The following is a 21,883-nucleotide window of genomic DNA, read 5'->3' as shown; positions in this document are numbered from 1 at the left end:
CCATTCCTGATTAAACCAGACGACTTTTCTCAATATCGATGTATACAGTCTATAGTAGGAAGAAAAGACTTTGATGAATCGCTAAGAAATAAATTTACTTACAATATTGATAAATTCTTGGTATGATATGAACTGCCGATTAGGTTCCAGACATTTCATCATTAGAACTTCTGCCGTGTGTCTGTCTAGGTCTGGGTAGAATTCAGGGTCCTGCAGCACGCGCTCAAAGTCCTCAACCGTCATCTCCCCACCTCCTGTCCGGTCTACCTTGGGAACAAAAAGGACAAATGTCATTTGCTGAATTAAAGAGTGTTTTTTTAATTGTAAATTATGCAATCTGATTAAAATACATATCCGTATTATCATTACGTTTGATAAGAGGATCTGGCAACATCCCAGTAGGGGTCACGTTCTGGTGACCTTTGGAAATGGACAATCAAATCGGTGCTGCCAGAATCTTGACTGGGGACGAAATAGTTTGATAAAGCTGTCAGAATTATTTTCGTGTACGCAGCCATATCGCCCAAAGAGCACAACAAAGTTAATTATATATTTATACTGGGACGAAATGGCGTTTACAATTGATGTAGAAATGTACAAAGGTCATTCGAACATGACCCCTTATGGGATGTTGACAATATCAGATCCTCTACTAAACGGAGTGGTTATGTTTATAAGGAAACATGCATAAAAGTACAAGAAAATGAGATGACAAATCTGGCTTTGCAACCTTAACTTATGACCGTTGACATGAATTTTGAACAGAAAGACAAGGACTGAAGAGTTATCAGACATACTTTTGAGACACACCCTGTCAACACCGAGAACGTATATCTAACAACTGTTATAGAAGAATGTTTCATCGTGATGATTTCAACATGTTGATAGCTGTGTATGGTCATTGCTATTTTGCGTAAAAGCTTCAATTTATTTGAGATTCACGATTCGAATTCAGAGAAAGTTAATCATAAACAAAATGTCTACTCTTGTTACTACACTATAAAATATGTTAACAATTTAAAGGAATCCCCTGAAGGGTCACAGAGATTCATATGATAAAATCACAAATCTAAGTTTTCTTTTCAGTATTACGCCGCCTTGCATTCACTGTTATGTTTCTCTCACTTTATTTATATGTCCGCTATATGCGGAGAGAAGATGTGTTGTATTTTGATCATCTTTTATTGTATTTTGATCATTTTGTGTTGTATATTGATCACCTTTTGTTGTATTTTGATCACCCTTTGTTGTATTTTGATCACCTTTTGTTGTATTTTGATCACTTTGTGTTGTATTTTGATCACTTTGTGTTATATTTTGATCACCTTTTATTGTATTTTGATCACTTTGTGTTGTATTTTGATCACCTTTTGTTGTATTTTGACCACCTTTTTTGTACTTTGATAAGTTTCTTTTGGTTTTAGGGAAAGATCGTCAGGTTCTGACTTACAACCGACCTAAACTCTATTAATTATCTATTCTCCGAGACGAGGTATTCCGTTTTGTGTTTTACTTTATGGATTGAAAGTGCAATTGTGACCTTCATTAGAAACAGGTCGCAATATCTCAGAAAAAAAATACGAAAAGATTTCAAAGAAGTTAAACGACCTAAAAGTACTCGTATGTTATGGGCGTTGTATTGGGTATATTGGGATCGGATCTAGACGTCTTTTTGCCATTCATATTTTACTATGCGAATATACAACATCACATAGTCCTAGTTATATAGTATATATATTTGACTGGATCAAAAAAATTCTTGGAATTCGCATTTTGCTATACGGACATGAAATATCATATCGCCATGAGATCTTAAGCCAAATTGAAGTGGTTGATATGAATTTCTCTCTCGTTTATTTATTGAATCTAAGTGGCTTTAAATGTTGCTATAAGGGTTTGCTTATTATTGTTGAACACGGCCCCCAATAAAATGTGATGTCATATGACGGCAGTTAACACTACGTTAGACGCCATTTTTTCTGACTCTTTCCTCCAATACAGAGGATAAAGAATATGTCTGTTACGACTTGATTTCTCACAAAACAATCCTCTCGACAAGTTAAATGTTGGTTTCACATAAGAACGTTCATCATGTGTAACAATACACGTAAAGTAATACAAATCTATATCTTTTTTCGCGATAACATTGCACGTAGGTGTTAATGTAGAGAAAAACAAGCCACTGGCATATAAACCATGTGAGCAGACGACACAATGACGCACTGCTGTGTGTCGGGGAAGTTGTGAAGAAAAAAACTACCTATCTGAGCCGGCATGTATTAAAGGTGGTCGGTTTTGCATACGATGTCTGCAATCCAAAGGGACTATTTCTCAAACTGGAATTTTTTGCTATTGAAATCACCAGACAAACGTTTCGTGACATCTCACATCTTTAAAACATCAGCGTCGCAGCAAATGAATGGGTTAAAGGTCAAGCAGGGCAATAACGAGGCGACAGAATACCTATCGGTCGATATAAAACCATTGTCTATAAAAGGCATCTCCTCTTGGGTGTTCTAGAAATACCAACTTAACCAAGTAGACCAGCTCAATGTTTAACCGAATATATCGTTTTTCGTGGGAATTTCCGTGGATATATTCAAACTTATTTCAGCTAGTTTAGGGGACATCTTCCTATTGACCAAACTGCTTAATGTATAGTCGCTCTAGGCAAACTCCTCACATACAACACACAGGAGCTCTTTCTGCTCCGTATATTAACATTTCTTCGTTGCGTGTCTGCATTAAACATTTGTAAAGTTTAATCAGCGTTGTCAGTTCGACACTTTAAATGTTCTACCCAATATCGAGAGCCTAGACAAAATAGCCTTCCATACTTAATTTTCGATTTCAGAATTCGTTAAAAAGGTTTTGGCGAATACATATCACCATTAAGAGAAAGTGCCACTCTGTCACACCCGACCATACCTGACAAGGCGACGTAAAATAGAAATAAATTGAGGATAGTGTCTTATGAAAATGTTAGGTTTACTAGATTTTATAAAGGCAATATCTGTTTATTGGGTTGAGACTCCGGAGACGACATCCGTCATTTCTGGTGCTTTTACTGGCTATCTGATGACGCCAGTCCGTCATCCGCCACGTGATCCCCATGGGAACGTATATATATAACAGTTAAACCTCAAGACATGCGAAATTGGTCAACATACAGTCCAAAAGATTATGTCTAAAAGCGGGTATGTAGAAAGTGTAACAAATCAACCAGACGGTGAAATATTTAGTAATTATCCCGTGAGTTTCGCAAAACGTGATCTTATATGTATAGCCGGTATTAAAAACAATACCAGTACGAAACGAAAACAAATAGGCTATGAGAAATGTTATTGTCATTGCTTCATTTATCTAAGTACCATACATTGTATAAATATATGTGTATTTCACAGACGGGCAAAGACTTGGCTGTTAAGGCGATAACTGTCTAGACGATAAACATCAGGCGATATGATTCACGAACAATACTGTAAACCAACTTTCTTTTGTGGCTATCAAATTTCGCGATTTCCGTTTTGAAACAAGTTCGCGAAAATTAACATTCGTGGATTTACCAATTAAATGCCATTCCTATCAATATAGATGATGTAGGTATCAATTTAAAAAAAATATGGAGATAAACTTTCGCAAATTTACTTGGATTGCGACATTCGCGAATTTACTTGGATCGCGAACTTTGCGAAGAAAATCACACGCGAATGAAAGTGGTGTACAGTATATTGCCAAAACATAATTTGGTTCACAATAAAAATAATAAACGATTTCTATATCAATGATTTTGATAGAAGATAAAGGTCATTTCTTCGAACAAACACAGTATACTTTCATTCCTGTAAATTACAGGTTAAATATCCGATATCTGTACATCTTGATTTTTACTACCAATTCGTTTAATAACATCAAAGGAGGGGTATCACTTTTGGCCATTTTACGGCCACTCAGTGATAAGCAAATTATTTTGCAGATTTTGCAGATATTGTTCAGAAAACTGATGAAAAATTCTAAAAGTAGGTCACAGTGATCTTGTTAAGTATTTGTTCCATTTCAGCATTAAAAATATTTAATTTAATATTAATACTTTTGCTGAAAACTAAGATTTTTCAACAATTTTACAGCTTGAGATTGACGTTAAGTATTGCATATGGATCTTGACGTGACCTGCTTAAGATAAAATGTTAAAATGAAACAAATACTTAACAAGGCCACTGTGACCTGCGTTTTTTTATTCTTCACAAACTAAAGATTTGCATGCAAAAGCATCAAAAAATATTTTCTTTATTCTAATATTTAGGACTTAAACAATGAAAATGTGAATTTTCACCCTATGACCCATGAAATTAGCATGCGCACAGAAAAAAAATCAGATATTCTGAATAGCATACAATATGCAGCTGACCCTAATGTATCTTCATGCAAAATAATTTGCTTATCACTGAGTAGCCGTAAAACGAGTACGTATAAGAGTAATAATAGGAGAATGTATCATTCATTTCTACAATCTTGTTAGTCAGGGAATGAGAAACGTCCAATATCGGGTCTCTGTTGGTTACTGAGAAGAAATTGTGTAAATATTTTAAGGTAATCAAATATTGAAATAAGAGGTAAAAGTTGCCAGCTTTAGTATGAATAACATTTGAAGCTTTGTTTGATGTTACATTAAAGGCTGTTACGTCACTCATCCGTGGTAAGGTATCTGGTTTAGCAATCACTTATACTAACTCACTCTGTTGGTTTTCACACTAAAACAAGTGTTATCGTCAGCTTCTCTCGTCCACCGGTGGTCAATCAAGAGTACTTAATATCGCCCAGACAGTTTATAGGCGTTTGGAAGAACCGGGGATATGATGGCGAAAATATCATTCCAGCAGTGTCTCCGTGTGTACATATCAGTCTTATAACAAATCACGTAAATGTAACAATAAAACCGCACTCAGAGGCGAGTGAGATCGGCGTTTGGAGACTAGAAGAGGGAAAGTGATTTTAACCCAACGAACTTCCGCGGAATAAAAAGGCCTTGCGCGATATATATGTATATAGAATTGTCCAGACTTCTGTCCGTGATACTGATTGACTTAAGTTCGTGAATTATCACGAATCGATGAGAAATATCCAGCATTCTATTGTTTTACAAAAATAGGTTGATCATCATATATTGCGTTTGAGTCTTGAATACAGCCTCATGTTTTTCTTAATCATTTGCGTGCCGGTTTCCATCACAACCAATTACTAAGCAATAGGAATTGTGTTTCGGTAGTAAATGTCGTCCAACTTAGAAACCAACTCAGCTTTGAAAATGGTGACCTCATCATAGCAATGTTTCACTCTCTGAAATAATCATTTTATTCCCAAAATGATGCTGGAAAGATACGGGGGAGACATTCAACATGTGATCATATCAGTTCTACATGGCACATTCTCCTCAACAGACTCAGTAGTCGTGACTCACGCGCCATATTTTTTTTTTCAGTGTACTGTTTACCACAACATGTTGTTATTGTTTTTATTGCTCGAATTCTTTAGAATTGACTATGGTGACTCAATGGTCAAGATTTCAAACGGACATCTTCCAGAGTTCAGGAAAACAACTCGATTCTTTTCGTCGAACATCGTTTTTCGATGTTTGCCGGAAGCACCCGAGTAGTCTGAACAGGCGTACAATCTATTACAGAATTCAATGCTCTCATTTAATGTCAGGAACGACAACTCTGGTACAAATTGGGTTTTCAATAACCTGCCAATGTAACTTTTCTACCCTTGGTCGCGAGGTTAATGGACATGTGGGGAAAGGTACGAGATTTTTATTACTATCAGATGCTTTAGCATTCCCACTACAAATTACTAACTTTGCTATTTTCTTTATCTTAAACAGAATGCATCTTTCCCCTTCGATTGAGTATGTAGTTTTTTATTCTTTTAGATCTTTTAGGTTACGTAACCCTGCAACACATCAAACATCTAATAAGGATATTTGCTCATGGGAATACAGTGAAATGTACTTACAAGTCTATAAATACAGACACCAACGGTGATGAACTTAAAACTGTTGAGCGCTGGGAGCAGTTAAACTAATATAAATGGTAAATACCTCGGAGATGTATGTCTCGATCGCAACAAAATTGCGTGAAAAATTATATGGACCCGCATATAGCGATTTTATGAGATATACAAAACCACCGATAATTTGCACGAGATATACACGGGTAATCAATAGTCTATATATACGTGTTAGGGAACGTACACTGGGGTCAAAATCCTCAGACTCCACACAGCTGCTTTAACTCGTTCGTGCTATATACAGTACATAAGCTTGGTTGTAATTATTATCGGGCCATATCGGCTGTCATGTCGACAGTCATATGATTTTTAAAATGGAGCAATGGGAAATACCTCAGCATAAGAATTTCTGATGAATTAAACTTATGGATATCGTGTAGCGATTTGGACGTACTGTTAATATAGAGAGACAGGATGTGTAGACATATTGCCTGTTGCCCATTTCCCATTGTATTAAACATATGATAATAAAATATTCTCAAATGAATAACAAAACATAACAATAAATCAATAATATCAAAATCATTGTTATGATGACTTTAAAATCTTGATCTTAGGGACACAATTTTGACGTCAAAGTCATACATTCTAATCCAATGACTACATTAATGGTGGAGGTTGTAGTATACCTGAATCTCAGTAGACGATCATCTTCGATATTCCAGGAATTTACTATAGTTTCACTGTCGCTATATCCACCCCTGGATTATCTCAAAGTACACCGTGGGTAGTTCAGAAGAAGAAAAACTGACGAATAATAGGCCTGCATGGATTTCCTTTCCATCAAAAGAATCGATACACTGGTTAACTGTTTGTGTTGCTTTGAAGTCGTTCTCCCTGTTGTAATCTTCAAAGGAAATTTCTGCAGGCCTGTGATTGGTCAGTTTTTGTCTCCTGAACTGCCTTCAGATTTACTATAAAACAAAACAATCAAGGAGTGGATATAAGGACAGTAAAAGTAACCCCTAGAGTATCGAGGATGAATAGACGATACACATCGCATACTGCTAAGACTTGTAACTTTGACCCAAAGGTCAGAGGTCAGCATTGTAATATTAGTATTTAATAAATTCACTCTGGTGCAGATTTTGAAAGCTTTAGACGTTATTCGTTTGTTGAGCAATTCTCAACATTCTGTAATATTACATAAGATTTAGGCATTTACTTTATGTTAACGGGAAATAACAGTAAGAAACGATAATTATATGTCTTCAAACACAGCAGCTTTCAAAATCAATAGGCGCATTTCTGTGAAAATTTCACATGTTCTTTTAATTGACACGGATATGACGCACTTCCTCTTTTATATCAAAAATCGGAAAAGGCATAAATCTCGTCTTTCATTTAAGTCAACGTTCATTTGACAATATGATGAAGACACATAGGTAGAGACCTGGAACATGCCCTATTGTCAGTCACAAAGTATATATATATTCAATGGAAAACAAAAGATAAGTCCAGACTCGTATGGCGAGGTACCAGTACGCGCCATTGAGTTCTTTGGAATTAAAATTTCCACATTTTCTCTTGGGAGTATTGAACGTAATTCCAAGTCATGGTCTCATACCCATATTGATTAAAATGTTCAGAATCTATAAAGTTCCGTTTGTAAAACTTTAGTGTCATATACACGCGTTGAAACATTAGGCTTAAAAAGATATTGTTTTACTTACTGTTTCGAACAGTGATTTCCATTTCTGTAAGAAATAGAGAGAAAAGAATTGATGACATTTAACAACCAAGGATAACATACACGGTATTATATTTACACTTGCTAGGCTTTTCACTATACGCAAATACTAGCCGATTTTGTTTACCATAACTGCATGGTAACATTGAACTTTGAACTTGCGTATGAAAATGTTCTATGCAATGTAAACTTAAAGGGACTACTTTTTTAAAAGAAACACATGGCTTTGTTTACAAGTTGACGCAACATTACGTGCATATTGTTGTTTTTCATAGAATTTTGGAAAAATGTAAACAATTCATATATGTTTTATATTTATATGATACAAACATTTTTTAAATTAACAATTGTATAAAGAAATGGGAAAAAATATCCCGACCGGGCGACGTAAAGTGCTTTCTTTTTTGTTAAAAAAGATGGATGTCAAATGTAAACATAACCTCTGTGTCTGTGTTCGTCCTACGATCGAGTCTATGAGGTGGACGGGCTAGAGACCCGTTGCCAGAGGTCAGTTATAAACATATCCTCTTGTCTTTGTTCTTTGAGAATTTAATCATGTGTATTATAAAACATGCACCGCTAGCTTAGTAATCCACGTGTTGACAGCTACGCGTCACCACAAAGACATTGTATCCATCGAACACAAGTGAAGTTGTTCCATCTATCAATGGTAATGGTTCTAAGCGTAGATTATATAATCACATGGTTCATAAGGATGTAATATCGTCAAGTCAGACGACAATTTCAAACACATTGAGCTACTTGAACACCGGTGTTTTGACAACTTCGGCAAACGTGTGTGCGTCAGCTTCGCCTCGTTGCACAATAACGGTCACCGAGTTCACACATGTGGCCGAGTACAAATACTTTATGTTATTACGCTATATATTTACTTTTAGCAAAATTGAATATATATAAGATTACCTCTTAAATTTACTTTGTTTGTCATGTTTATTTTACACTAAAATATTGAACTTTTTTGTCGTCGCGGATGAATAATTCTACCTTACGTGAAGAGTCATCATTCGCTGTTCAATTGAGTAAGCTCCTCCCACATTTTACCGACTTTTGTTGAATATTTACGTTATATTCAAATGACGATTTTATTGCATAAAATATAAATAAAAAGTCGTGTGAGTGTAAATAAAGGGATTGGATTTCGCTTTAATGTTAACCATGCTTGTATGGAGCAATTCCTCTAAGAATGTATTCAATATGGCGCGCTAACGCGCCCCGTAGAATATATTCTTAGAGGAATTGTAGCGCATGTAAGGATAAACCGGAGTTCCTGGAACTAACAACTGTCCTAGTAAACCTTGAGCACGCGACCTAAAGTTGGAGGAATTGTGGTAATATCACAGTAGAACATAAGACACCTCCGGTTACCATGGTCACGAAAGTTTTGTATTGTTTTTCCCTACATATTTTCACATATTTTCTATATGGCAACTTGCTACAAATTGAGACATTTTTTTTAAATCACAAAAACTCTTTTTTTGATTAATGTTGAAACGACACTTCAACGAGACTGAAACCTCACCAGAGCAGATCTTGAAATAAACTTTACAGATTAAGTAATGTTATATTACTCACGTCAATCTGATGGTTAGTAAATGACTGGATGTAAACGAGGTCAACATCGTTCGGGGGTCGTGACGTACTTCCTCTTCCGGTTGTAGATACACTCCCTCGGCCATTGGTGGATATGCTGTTCCTTCCGCCAGGCGAATTAATCGAAGACACGCTCGGATGACCATATGTGGACGTGCTCCCTACCCGTCTCCCACGCCCCGGGCTCGGGGTTTCTGTCCCCTCCCTCGGGAAAACCGTGGCAACCGACATCAGATGGTGGCAGGGAGACACTCCTAAAATAAAAAAAAAAAATAAAAAACTTTCGTAGGAGCATACGACCGCACTGACAGAAACACAAAATATATTGAAGGGACCAGTGATATTGTCTTCAGTCAAGTTATAGACAAGAGAGAAATAAAGCTTAAAACGGAATATCCCAATAACTTTAAAGCCCCTTTTATATGCTCTACTAAAATAAAATATAAAGGACTCGCAAAAACATCAGAGATATTTCTCAGCGGAGTTATGGCGGATCATATTGGAGAGAGTATAACTTCTTTTGATCTTAAACAAATCTTCTGCCAGCATTCAAATTTTGATGGCCGCGGCGTTGGGCAATTGATATACAGGACAAATGGAAGCTCTCACGCAGCGAAAGAACAACTTGTCGACATCAGATACTGTGTTCGTACACATTAACCGCTGACTAATCATGCTATCAACCATGATTGCAGCAATTGTATGAATTAAAAAGAATATATTTATACGATCAGGGATGCTATCCCCTGAAATAAACTCATGAACATCCTACATGTAGACGTTATATTAAGGCTATAGTGAACACCAGTATTACACATAGAAACACGCAAATATGAAAACAAGTCATCAATAACAAAAACAGCTGTTAGATCTTGAAAATTTCAGCTGGAATAACAAAGAATTCTCTACATTAGCAAGCATAAACGCAGAGCGTTTTAAGTGCTTCTGAACGGTTCTATGAGCGTTTGTTTTGTCAAAACATGTAAGGGCAAGCCAGCTGTATGAAGATATGATATAAACAATAACAAGAAAAGTTGGATATTACAACACAACGTGTTGCATCGGTAATTAGGGCAAAAAAAAAAAAAAAATATGTCTGTATATGGTTACCCGACCGACCCTAATTTTTTACCCCGGACTCTATTTTTCTCACTTTTCTACGAAAAAAAATAATAAGTCGGGATTTCGATCTCAGACTCCAGTTCCGGCCATTAATTTAGAGTGAAAGACACAAAAAAAATTCTTCCTGACCTACCGACCCTATTTTGTTTTGCCAATGTAACCTTAAACAGACCTTATACCACAACATGAACAGAATTTAAAAAATATCAAGCATGTTTATGATACCTGATAAAAAATGATACAATTACTTAATACATACAGTGATAACAGTGACGGATATCTACAGTGATAAACAGTGACAGATATCTACAGTGATAACAGTGACAGATATCTACAGTGATAACAGTGACAGTATACTACAGTGTACAGTGACAGATATCTACAGTGATAAAAGTGACACATATCTACAGTGATAACATCGACAGATATCTACAGTGATAAAAGTGACACATATCTACAGTGATACTGACAGATACCAGTGATAACAGTGACAGATATCTACAGTGATAACAGTGACGATATCAGTATACTACAGTGATAACAGTGACAATATCTACAGTGATAACAGTACGTGACAATATCTACAGTGATAACAGTGACAATTCTACAGTGATAACAGTGACATATCTACAGTGATAACAGTGACAGATATCTACAGTGATAACAGTGACAGATATCTACAGTGATAACAGTGACGATATCTACAGTGATAACAGTGACATATCTACAGTGATAACAGTGACGTATCTACAGTGATAACAGTGACAGATATCTACAGTGATAACAGTGACAGATATCTACAGTGATAACAGTGACAGATATCTACAGTGATAACAGTGACAGATATCTACAGTGATAACAGTGACAATATTACAGTGATAACAGTGATATCTACAGTGAAACGTGACGATATCTCTAAAGTGACACAGTGAATCAATATCTACAGTGATAACAGTGACAGATATCTACAGTGATAACAGTGACAGATATCTACAGTGATAACAGTGACAGATATCTACAGTGATAACAGTGACAGATATCTACAGTGATAACAGTGACAGATATCTACAGTGATAACAGTGACATGATATCTACAGTGATAACAGTGACATATCTACAGTGATAACAGTGACAGTGACATATTACAGTGATAACAGTGACAGATATCTACAGTGATAACAGTGACACATATCTACAGTGATAACAGTGACAAGTATGACATATCTACAGTGATAACAGTGACAATATCTACATGATAACAGTGACACATATCTACAGTGATAACAGTGACAGATATCTACAGTGATAAAGTGACACAGATATCTACAGTGATAACAGTGACAATATCTACAGTGATAACAGTGACTGATATCTACAGTGATAACGCACATATCTACAGTGATAACAGTGACAGATATCTACATGAAAAGTGACACATATCTACAGTGATAACAGTGACAGATACAGTGATACAGTGACAGATATCTACAGTGATAACAGTGACAGATATCTACAGTGATAACAGTGACTGTTTACGTGATAACAGTGACACATGTCTACAGTGATAACAGTGACAGATATCTACAGTGATAACAGTGACAGATATCTACAGTGATAACGTGACAATATCTACATGATAACAGTGACAGATATTACAGTGATAACAGTGACAGATATCTACAGTGATAACAGTGACAGACATTTACAGTGATAACAGTGACAGATATCTACACAGTGACAGATATTACAGTAACAGTGACAGATATCTACAGTGATAACAGTGACAGATATCTACAGTGATAACCGTGACTGATATCTACAGTGATAACAGTGACACATATCTACAGTGATAACAGTGACAGATATTACAGTGATAAAAGTGACACATATCTACAGTGATAACAGTGACAGATATCTACAGTGATAACAGTGACAGATATCTACAGTGATAACAGTGACAGATATCTACAGTGATAACAGTGACTGATATCTACAGTGATAACAGTGACACATATCTACAGTGATAACAGTGACAGATATCTACAGTGATAACAGTGACAGATATCTACAGTGATAACAGTGACAGATATCTACAGTGATAACAGTGACAGATATCTACAGTGATAACAGTGACAGATATCTACAGTGATAACAGTGACAGATATCTACAGTGATAACAGTGACAGATATCTACAGTGATAACAGTGAAGTGTGACACATGTCTACAGTGATAACAGTGACAGATATCTACAGTGATAACAGTGACAGATATCTACAGTGCAATAAGTGATAATGACACATATCTACAGTGATAACAGTGACAGATATTTACAGTGATAACAGTGACAATATCTACAGTGATAACAGTGACACATGTCTACAGTGATAACAGTGACAGATATCTACAGTGATAACAGTGACAGATATCTACAGTGATAACAGTGACAGATATCTACAGTGTACAGTGATATACAGTGAGATATCTACAGTGACAACAGTGACACATATCTACAGTGATAACAGTGACAGATATCTACAGTGATCAAACAGTGACAGATATCTACAGTGATAACAGTGACAGATATCTACAGTGAACACGATTTCAGAACAGTGACAGATATCTACAGTGATACAGTGAAGATATACAATGACAGATATACAGTGATAATTAGTGACAGATATCTACAGTGATAACAGTGACAGATATCTACAGTGATAACATGATGAACAGTGACAGATATCTACAGTGATAACAGTGACAGATATCTACAGTGATAACAGTGACAGATATCTACAGTGATAACAGTGACAGATATCTACAGTGATAACAGTGACAGATATCTACAGTGATAACAGTGACAAATATCTACAGTGAAACATGACAGATATCTACAGTGATAACAGTGACAGATATCTACAGTGATAAACAGTGACACAATATCTACAGTGATAACAGTGACACATATCTACAGTGATAACAGTGACAGATATCTACAGTGATAACAGTGACACATATCTACAGTGAAAACAGTGACAGATATCTACAGTGATAACAGTGACAGATATCTACAGTGAAACAGTGACAATATCTACAGTGATAACAGTGACACATATCTACAGTGATAACAGTGACAGATATCTACAGTGATAACAGTGACACATATCTACAGTGATAACAGTGACAGATATCTACAGTGATAACAGTGACAGATATCTACAGTGATAACAGTGACATATATCTACAGTGATAAAAGTGACACATATCTACAGTGATAACAGTGACAGATATCTACAGTGATAAATGGAGATATTAAGTATAAATACGACACTTTACTACCAGACAAAATTCCCACTATGCCCAATACGTTACCTCGTAGATTATCGTCGAGTTAATTAACACGCCATTGTCTCAGGCAGCTTCACTGCTCATATCCGACTAATCAATACAACTCTTTCTTTCAGAATGGTGGAAGATCTACATAAGTGTACTTGTCGATACATTGACAGGCAGTTAGCACATCCTTGCAAAACAGCACTCTCCCCAACTCGACGATATGATGCACGTCAAAATCCCAAGTAGTATCTGTCAGTAGAGCTAGGCAACTGGATCTCAAAGATGGCATACTATAGTTCCGAACATCACACACGCGATTCAATGCACGCGCATATTAGAGGTTAGCACGTGCTTTAACGACATGGCCTCAGAAGTTTGTTTTAGTGTCCCGGATATTGCGGTCAATATCTGAGCCGGTCCACTCTGATTCCGGCGATTAGACGTTTGGTAGATGGTGGTCAATATTTGTGACGTAGGACTACGCTGGACCACGTATACAAGAATGTAGCCTTTCCTGCCCCAGACCTCGTGCATCCTCAGACTCCGACCTCGTGACTTCCCGGCCCTCGTGTCGTTTGGCGATAGTGACAGTAAATGCGTCTCTGCTGGCTGAAAGATGGAGACGGATGAGGACAACGAGTCCCTTATATTAGATTAGAAGTTCCTTAAGAATAATTGATTTTACAGACTTTAAAGATTCAATAATTCCTTTAACTGATCCGTCGTATGAGGGAAGTGACATTCAAATCGCTTTGTACAATCTTGATAATGAAATATTCTATACATCATACAGAGTAACTCTTAGATCAATTATTTTATTATAAATCACATGCAGTTGCTAATTGGTAGTGTTTTTAATCAGTCTTAACGAACACATCTTTGTTATAACTACGTAATAATTCATTTCTAGATGTTCATTTCAAGAAGTTGTATGAAAAAACCCCACATTCAAACATTTTACGGAATATTAATAATGAACCTAAGGGTAAATACTATTACCATGTATAACATACTGAATGACTCTTAAATCATTTACTTTATTATCAATTCCACTGCGTTGCTAATTGTCTAGGTTTTTGAACGAGTCTTAGTTAAACATCTTTAATAGCAGCGTGCAATAATTCATTTCTAAAAGCAATTGCATCAGCACGTTTTCGATGTACTTTTAACAAACAGCAATGTTGTGTAACATTATTAAACTGTCATTTGGAAGTGGCGGAGTGCGTGGATTAATCAAATAAATGTGTTTGTAAGGAACCGGAGATGATTACATGAAATGTTTGAACGGAAGTGGAAAATAATAATATTACCATCCCAAATATCTGGTTTTATTTATCTTTTTTTATTTTCTAAAACAACCGTTAAGCTATGGTTGTTTTTTTCTCTTTTGGGTCCGCGTGCAGATTGGTTATCAAAAAGGGTAAAAAAGCAAACACAAACACTTTTTAGGAACTTATATATAGAGTAACAAATGACATGTGATACAAAAAAAACAATGCTTTCTTCCATCTTCAAAGACTATAAAAACAATACTATTCTTTAGATTTGTAATGAATCGATACATTTTAGACGACGCCAATTTGAACACCTCCAATGCTATTGTTCTCCAGGGGAATTTTATGATTATTTTTTTGTATGTTTTTTGTCGTGCTGACAGAAAGTTTCAGAAGAAGAAAATCTAAAGGTTGTGAAACAGAAAAATAGCATTGGTCTTATAATTAAGAATCAAGCTCCAGAGGCTGTGCCGTGGCTGAGCAAAAACATGAAAATCGCAGTCCTCAGAAAACAAATCAACTTATTAATAGTAAAATATCAGACGACTCCTGTATATGGTTAACGCTGTATGTTAAAATGCTTCCTTTGTGTATGTTGCCATGTTTGTAGGTTTAAAATCACGCGATGTCTGCTTTGTGAGGGTTGTAGTCTGCTTGGACAATAAATGTGAACGCTTTTCAGCAGCTCATTCTGAAAACGACCATAAATATAGCCGTAAATGGCCTTGATTGTCGTATTCGTGTGTAGATCGTCTAATTTTAGCAAAATTAGCCGAGGCAACCGTCAGTTCTCGGTAATTCTTAGTAATACGCCCAACGGCAGACAAATTATAGCATTGGAACGTCGAATAGTGAAATAAATTTTAGACATTGAGGATATGCTATATATATTAAACGCTGCTTTGATTTTTGATCATAATCTTGTATTATCAGTTACTTTCTGAGAAGTGGAGGACGAAGCGAGTTCAAGATGCCCCGACATTCTATCATTAGCCTAAGTGACGAGTCTGAAGCCTACGTTGGGTAACGGCCGTGCACTTAAGTTACTGTAGGGCGATGACTTTTCTCTTGTTTCTCTAGACTGAATTCCCTGTCGCAGTTTTTTCTACTCTCCGCTAGGCTTCGCTCCAAAAATACAACGACTTAAGTGTTTATGATTGCAACCTAGCGGAGAGAATGGGTACTAAGGCAGGTAATCCAGTCTATGGTTTCTCTTATTTATCTTCTTCGTCAAATACCTGAAATATTACTTAAATTATCCTGGTTATAAGTAATTAAACAACATCCAAAACTGACAATCAAAGGAAACTTTTACTCTGCCATATGGCCACGAAATAAAATGCTACATAAAGATGTTGTTTTGCGTTCTTTACAAAAAAATGAAACAAACATATTAACAAATCTTACGATATTATTAAAGAAATTAATTGATATCGTTAAAATTCCATCCAGCCCGTAATCCTATTCGTATAGCAATAAGCAGGTACATTGTATACTGTATCTGTACCCGAGCCGGATTCCCGTAACTAGGAATACAAGTGCATTAAATAGCCACTTGGAAGCTGTTTTTATGAGTGGAAATTTCTTTAAGACAACATCATGCATCTGAAGAGGACAATACTCTGATATGAGCGTATTGTTTAGAAGCAGTGCTGTACATATCATGCTTTAACTCCTCCCGTTCGGGTTCGGCGTACGGCGTACAAAAAGTAGCTAAACTGTCTCTTTAACTATTTTATTTAATTTTCACCATTGGCAACATTGTTTTGTCATAGAATTATGGTGTAAAATGGTGTTAGGGGTTATGTGTGTTTGTGTTTGTATTTTGAAGTATCATATTCTTTATTGAAAGGTTATATCAAATCAATATGAATGAATAAATATCTATGAAATTGTAACAGCGACCGAGAAGCCAATGTAATAATGCTGTCGGCAGCTCTAATACGAAATTTTCTGGTCGAAGATAGCTCTGATTAGTCGGAGAATCTTAGGGAAGCCCCGGAACTTTCGTGGATCCGGTTTGCTAATTAGGTACAGATGTGACCCTTCTTACAAACGTTTAGATGCGTCCTGTGATAACAAAACAGAGACAAACGTCAAATGGAATTCAATTTTAATCCCCAATGCCTACTTTTTTTTCAACAGCGAATAAATTGGAATGCATCAGTGATTAACTTCTTCTCAATTTACTGAATTTATTTTGTGAATATCTTAATTAAAATTAAAATAAATCATTTTTACAAAATCTATGTTTTTATATTTGATATCAAATACAAATTGACAGAATTCATGTAATGTGAAAAAAACAATAACAGAATTTTATGGGAAAAAACGCAACCCACTTATTGTTTTGATATTTTCTTATCATGTATTTCACGCTTTCTCTCTCTCTCTCTCTCTCTCTCTCTCTCTCTCTCTCTCTCTCTCTCTCTCTCTCTCTCCCTCTTGTCCTTTATCCAAATGTAGTAGAATGCGTTAGTGTTCGTGGGCTATGTCTTTCAAATCAACTTTCTTATTTTTGAAAAATAACATAATGGTAGAACGCATGGCCATACGACGAATTTGGAATAAATTTAACCTACACATATAGACATTATGTCCCTGTATTCGACAATATCTGAACGAACGTTTTGCGGAAGGCGTATAATTTTGCTTTAGGTAACGTTTGACTTCAACATGGATTTTAGTCGCTGAATAGCTAAATGTAAAAAATTAAATGGTTTACGAAAATGTCCTAAAACATAAGCTGAACTATATACATATGTAATTTGAATTCTGAAGGACACTGAATGACACAAAAAGCTCACCAAACTCAGGCTTACATTTCATGAGACATTTGTAACTTATTCTCATTGATGACAAATTCATTCACCCCCTGCACGCAATTCAATTTATGGAATTGTATAAAATAGTTTTGTCCAATTCTAAACTAAACACGCATAATACGAAAGAATATAATGAAAAAATTCATAGAGCTTTCAAATCTTGTCATTTCATGATATATGGCGTCCTTATCTGACCGACATGACAGTTGATATCTGATAAGTTCAGTTCTAATAACGTCGGCGCCAGTCTTCGCCTTCCAAGTCTAGATGCTGATTTTCGCCGATATCGGTGAATCCTCGTCCCTCGGGTTTCAGGAAATGCGTGCTCGCATACCGAATGTAAATGAAGGATTTTACTTATAGCCGGATAATGTATTTACAACTACTTGACATACAAGATAATTGGAGACAAGGCCCCGACCAATATCTTGTTAGTGGTATCTAAGTTTACAGCAATCGTGTCTGTCAACTTCTATAAGCAACACTCAACAGCAATCAAAAGTATCTATCAATCGATAGTTAAAGACACGAAATGATCGGAATGTGATAATTTCTTGACAATAGCGTTACGATATTGCCGGTTTATTTCATACCAATCAGGCAAAAATTGTATTTCTTATGTGTTGAGTAGTAACCGTCATTAAAAGGTTTTAAAATGTTCTATAAAAGAAAAAAAATGTGAAACGCGTAACGACCACGGCGCTCACTGTAGAGAAACGGATTGAATTAAGTGATGTACACATCCCAAAAGCACGGTTTCGAGCAAGAACAATTTCCGGCGTATACCGATTTTATACGGGAAAGCGAGATAAGGACATATACATTCATTTGTCAGACTTTCTTTCATTATAGACGAAAATCTATCAATCATAAAAAACGACCAAACTCGGAACAGCATGGTTTCAGGGCAATAATCAATTTTTCCTTCGCAATGTACCATAGACATTTTTTGATACTGTTTATTTTATCGGGAAGGTAGTATGGACCCATATGAAAGTTTGTAATGGTTTACTGTATCAGTGGTGATGAGGAGAGCTGTGGTGATTATAGTGACGGTTGTGATGATGTTTTTTATTTACTCTGTTGACCCTGTGACAATGGCCGCATTGTCACACTGTCGCTCTTCGCTTGGCGCCAATGCAACAGTGCGACATGGCCGAAATCAACCACCAAAGCAATCATATTTATATTGTCTACGATTACCATTTTGGCGGCCATCTTAGAAGCGATCGGAACATTGTTATTTTCATCTATATATTCTCAATTATAATTATCTTTCCCAACATTTAGAAACTCATTTGTAATATTTAAACAATAAATTAAAACAGTTACGCCAATTTTCGGTCTTGGCCTAATTTCAATATGGCGGAAATATATGGATGAAATCATGTCAAGATATTGGCCAGTTGACTCTGTGTTTAAGTATATTATTTTGCACATCAAAATGCTTGAAGCAGTTCATTTTTCTTTGATTCTTTGGTGTAATAATATTTGTATTACCAACTATTGCCATTTCGGCTGCCATCTTGTATTGAATTGGTACTATTTTGTTTTTAACTATTTTTCTCAACTCTTAACGTCATTCCCATCATTTTTATTTCATTTTTCACAATATATCACAAAATAAAAAATATCTTGCCAAAATTTCGTTTTTGGTTAAAATTCTCCATTTCTGAAAGTTGATCCCAGTTTATGCCATGTTACTTGTTGATTTCGTAATCCGTGCGTTCGTTATGAAGTGAGGGTGGAGAGTTGTACGAGGACTCTTTATGTCAAACGTTACCTCTCCCGAATCTACACTAATACCACAACAAAGGGCATCCTCGATACACAAGAGGTTGCTATCACTAACGTTTAGCCACCAACGTCAGTTTGAACAAAGGCGATCTCGCTCCCAATCGCCAATAGGTGTGTCATATATATGTCTCCGACGTAGGTAACTCCGATACACCGGTCAACGACTGGGCAAGCTGTTCTGATTAGATTAAACTTGATAACATGACATTGAATAAGTTAGATGTTTCCCCGGAATTGGACGGCGAGGGAATTAACCCCAGGAAAATAACCATCGAGGAAAAAAAACCCGAGGGAAATAACCCCTTGGAAGCTCCACACGTGACCGGAAGTTGACGTCATCTGCAACGTCAACCAACAATGGCAACGCTGTTGCTTATTTTTTGTAGCCCAACGAATATTGAGCAACGTTGTTGTCGGGAAATATCTTCATAGGTTCTTTAAACAGAGATTTTTTCTTTTAATTTTGTTCGGTATAATAAAACAATTATATCCCTATGTGTCGGGATACATCTAGAATTGTCTCCCTGGAAAGAGTTATTTTCTCGAGGGCGAAAATAACTCTTTCCGGGAGACAATTCTAGATGTATCCCTCCACAGAGGGCCATAATTGTATATTAATTTGTACCAGGGCAAACATATGGGAGGGCCAATCAGGGTTTAGGGGAGTTTTGATTACACTTCGGTACATTATGAACGTGTGTTTGAAAGAAGCATTAAATGTATTTTCACAGCATTTAATAAAACAACTAAAATCGATCTTGCGGACATTTCGTATTTATTGCATAGCTTGCATTTTTATCCAAGATTGATAGTAAACTTTTGAGTTAGTTTAACACATTTGTAAATTAACTTGGATTTATATTGTTACTTACAAGAAGGAGGTCATGTTTTTTTTTATTTTAGTTCATTTGAAGACAATAACAGTAGCTCTAACGTCTTCTAATTATATCTATACATAAGTATTACATACCACTGCTGGTAGCGATAATTACAAGGGTTGATAGTTGTAATCACTGGTAAGGGGAGTAACTCTGATATCGTTCAAAAACGATAGTTTCAATAGTTATATAAAAAATATCTTGCTAATAAAGGGTATCGACAAGACATGTATCCTTTTTTAATAAAACGGAAGAATCTTGAATAAAATTAAAGATGCTCCATCGCTGACAGATGCACTACTTTTCTCTATTAATCAAAGAAGCAGACGAATTAGTCGTCAGTTCCAAATGTTACTTACTTTACACCAATACCACTTCTAAAAAGTTTGAACTTGTAATTTTAATTCAAGATCAAATAATTTTAAAAATAATGAATTGCGTCCCGAAAAAAATCCGTGACACTATGTCCTACATAGAATAGAGTACTAATGACGCATGCAACAAAAGCAAAATATTTTTTTATATATTATTTTTTTGTGTTAATTAGACATATGTATACATGTTTAAAAACCAGTTATTGTTCAAATGAAGAGTATCGTTTTTGCTATGTCGGCGGTAAAGCATTTTTAATATACGAATTTTACCGACTGCAAATACCATGTACAGTATACCAATTGTGCCGACTATACACTAAATGATACTTACTCTATAAGTGTCCGCTCCTTGTCACTTACCAATATATAACACCATTTACTGTCAATCATGGCATTTAAATCGATGTTAGCAACCAAGATATTGGTGTTTTCGGTGTATTATCTAATTATTTTTCTTACAATCTTTAGTATCACCGAGTTATATAGTCCAATAAAATCAGACCTCACACATCGTCTTTTTAATAAATACCCATATTTTTTGTCTGTGTGACTCTACATGTCCAGTCGAGACATTTAGTGTATATATATAAGTACAAGAAAAAAAACCTAGACATATAGACATTATTTTAACAACTTTTGTAGACCTGTTTAGCCCACTGCCACTGTTGGTAATGGACAATTTAGAGTTATTTCCCTTACTTGTGATTACTACTACCAACCCTTGTAATTATCGCTCCCGACAGTGGCATGTACAAACTTATGTAGATATAATAGGTAGACATCTGGGTTACCGGAATTGTCTTCACAAAGCAATAAAATAAAAAGAAGCAAAACCTCGCGTTGAAAGTAACGATATAAATACTAGTTATTTTATGAATGTTTAAACTTATTCAAATGTTTTCCTGTTAAGAG

General features: G+C 35.8%; 1 protein-coding gene across 1 annotated transcript in view; it reads right to left on the bottom strand.

Annotated features, from left to right (window-relative positions):
- Positions 1–14,389, bottom strand: part of LOC138323489 (rhomboid-related protein 3-like) — a 36,488-nt gene extending 22,099 nt beyond the window's left edge. The window contains exons 1-4 of the mRNA XM_069268134.1: positions 13,860–14,389; positions 9,350–9,621; positions 7,740–7,763; positions 103–267 (exon numbers count right to left, since the gene is read on the bottom strand). Coding sequence (XP_069124235.1) covers positions 103–267; positions 7,740–7,763; positions 9,350–9,598 — 438 coding nt within the window. The 5' untranslated portion in view covers positions 9,599–9,621; positions 13,860–14,389. The remainder of the gene's footprint in view (positions 1–102; positions 268–7,739; positions 7,764–9,349; positions 9,622–13,859) is intronic.
- Between the last annotated feature and the right edge of the window lie 7,494 nt (positions 14,390–21,883).

This window comes from Argopecten irradians, chromosome 5, assembly GCF_041381155.1.
Source record: "Argopecten irradians isolate NY chromosome 5, Ai_NY, whole genome shotgun sequence".
Taxonomy (NCBI): Eukaryota; Metazoa; Mollusca; class Bivalvia; order Pectinida; family Pectinidae; genus Argopecten; species Argopecten irradians.
This window is presented reverse-complemented; position numbering and strand designations above follow the sequence as displayed.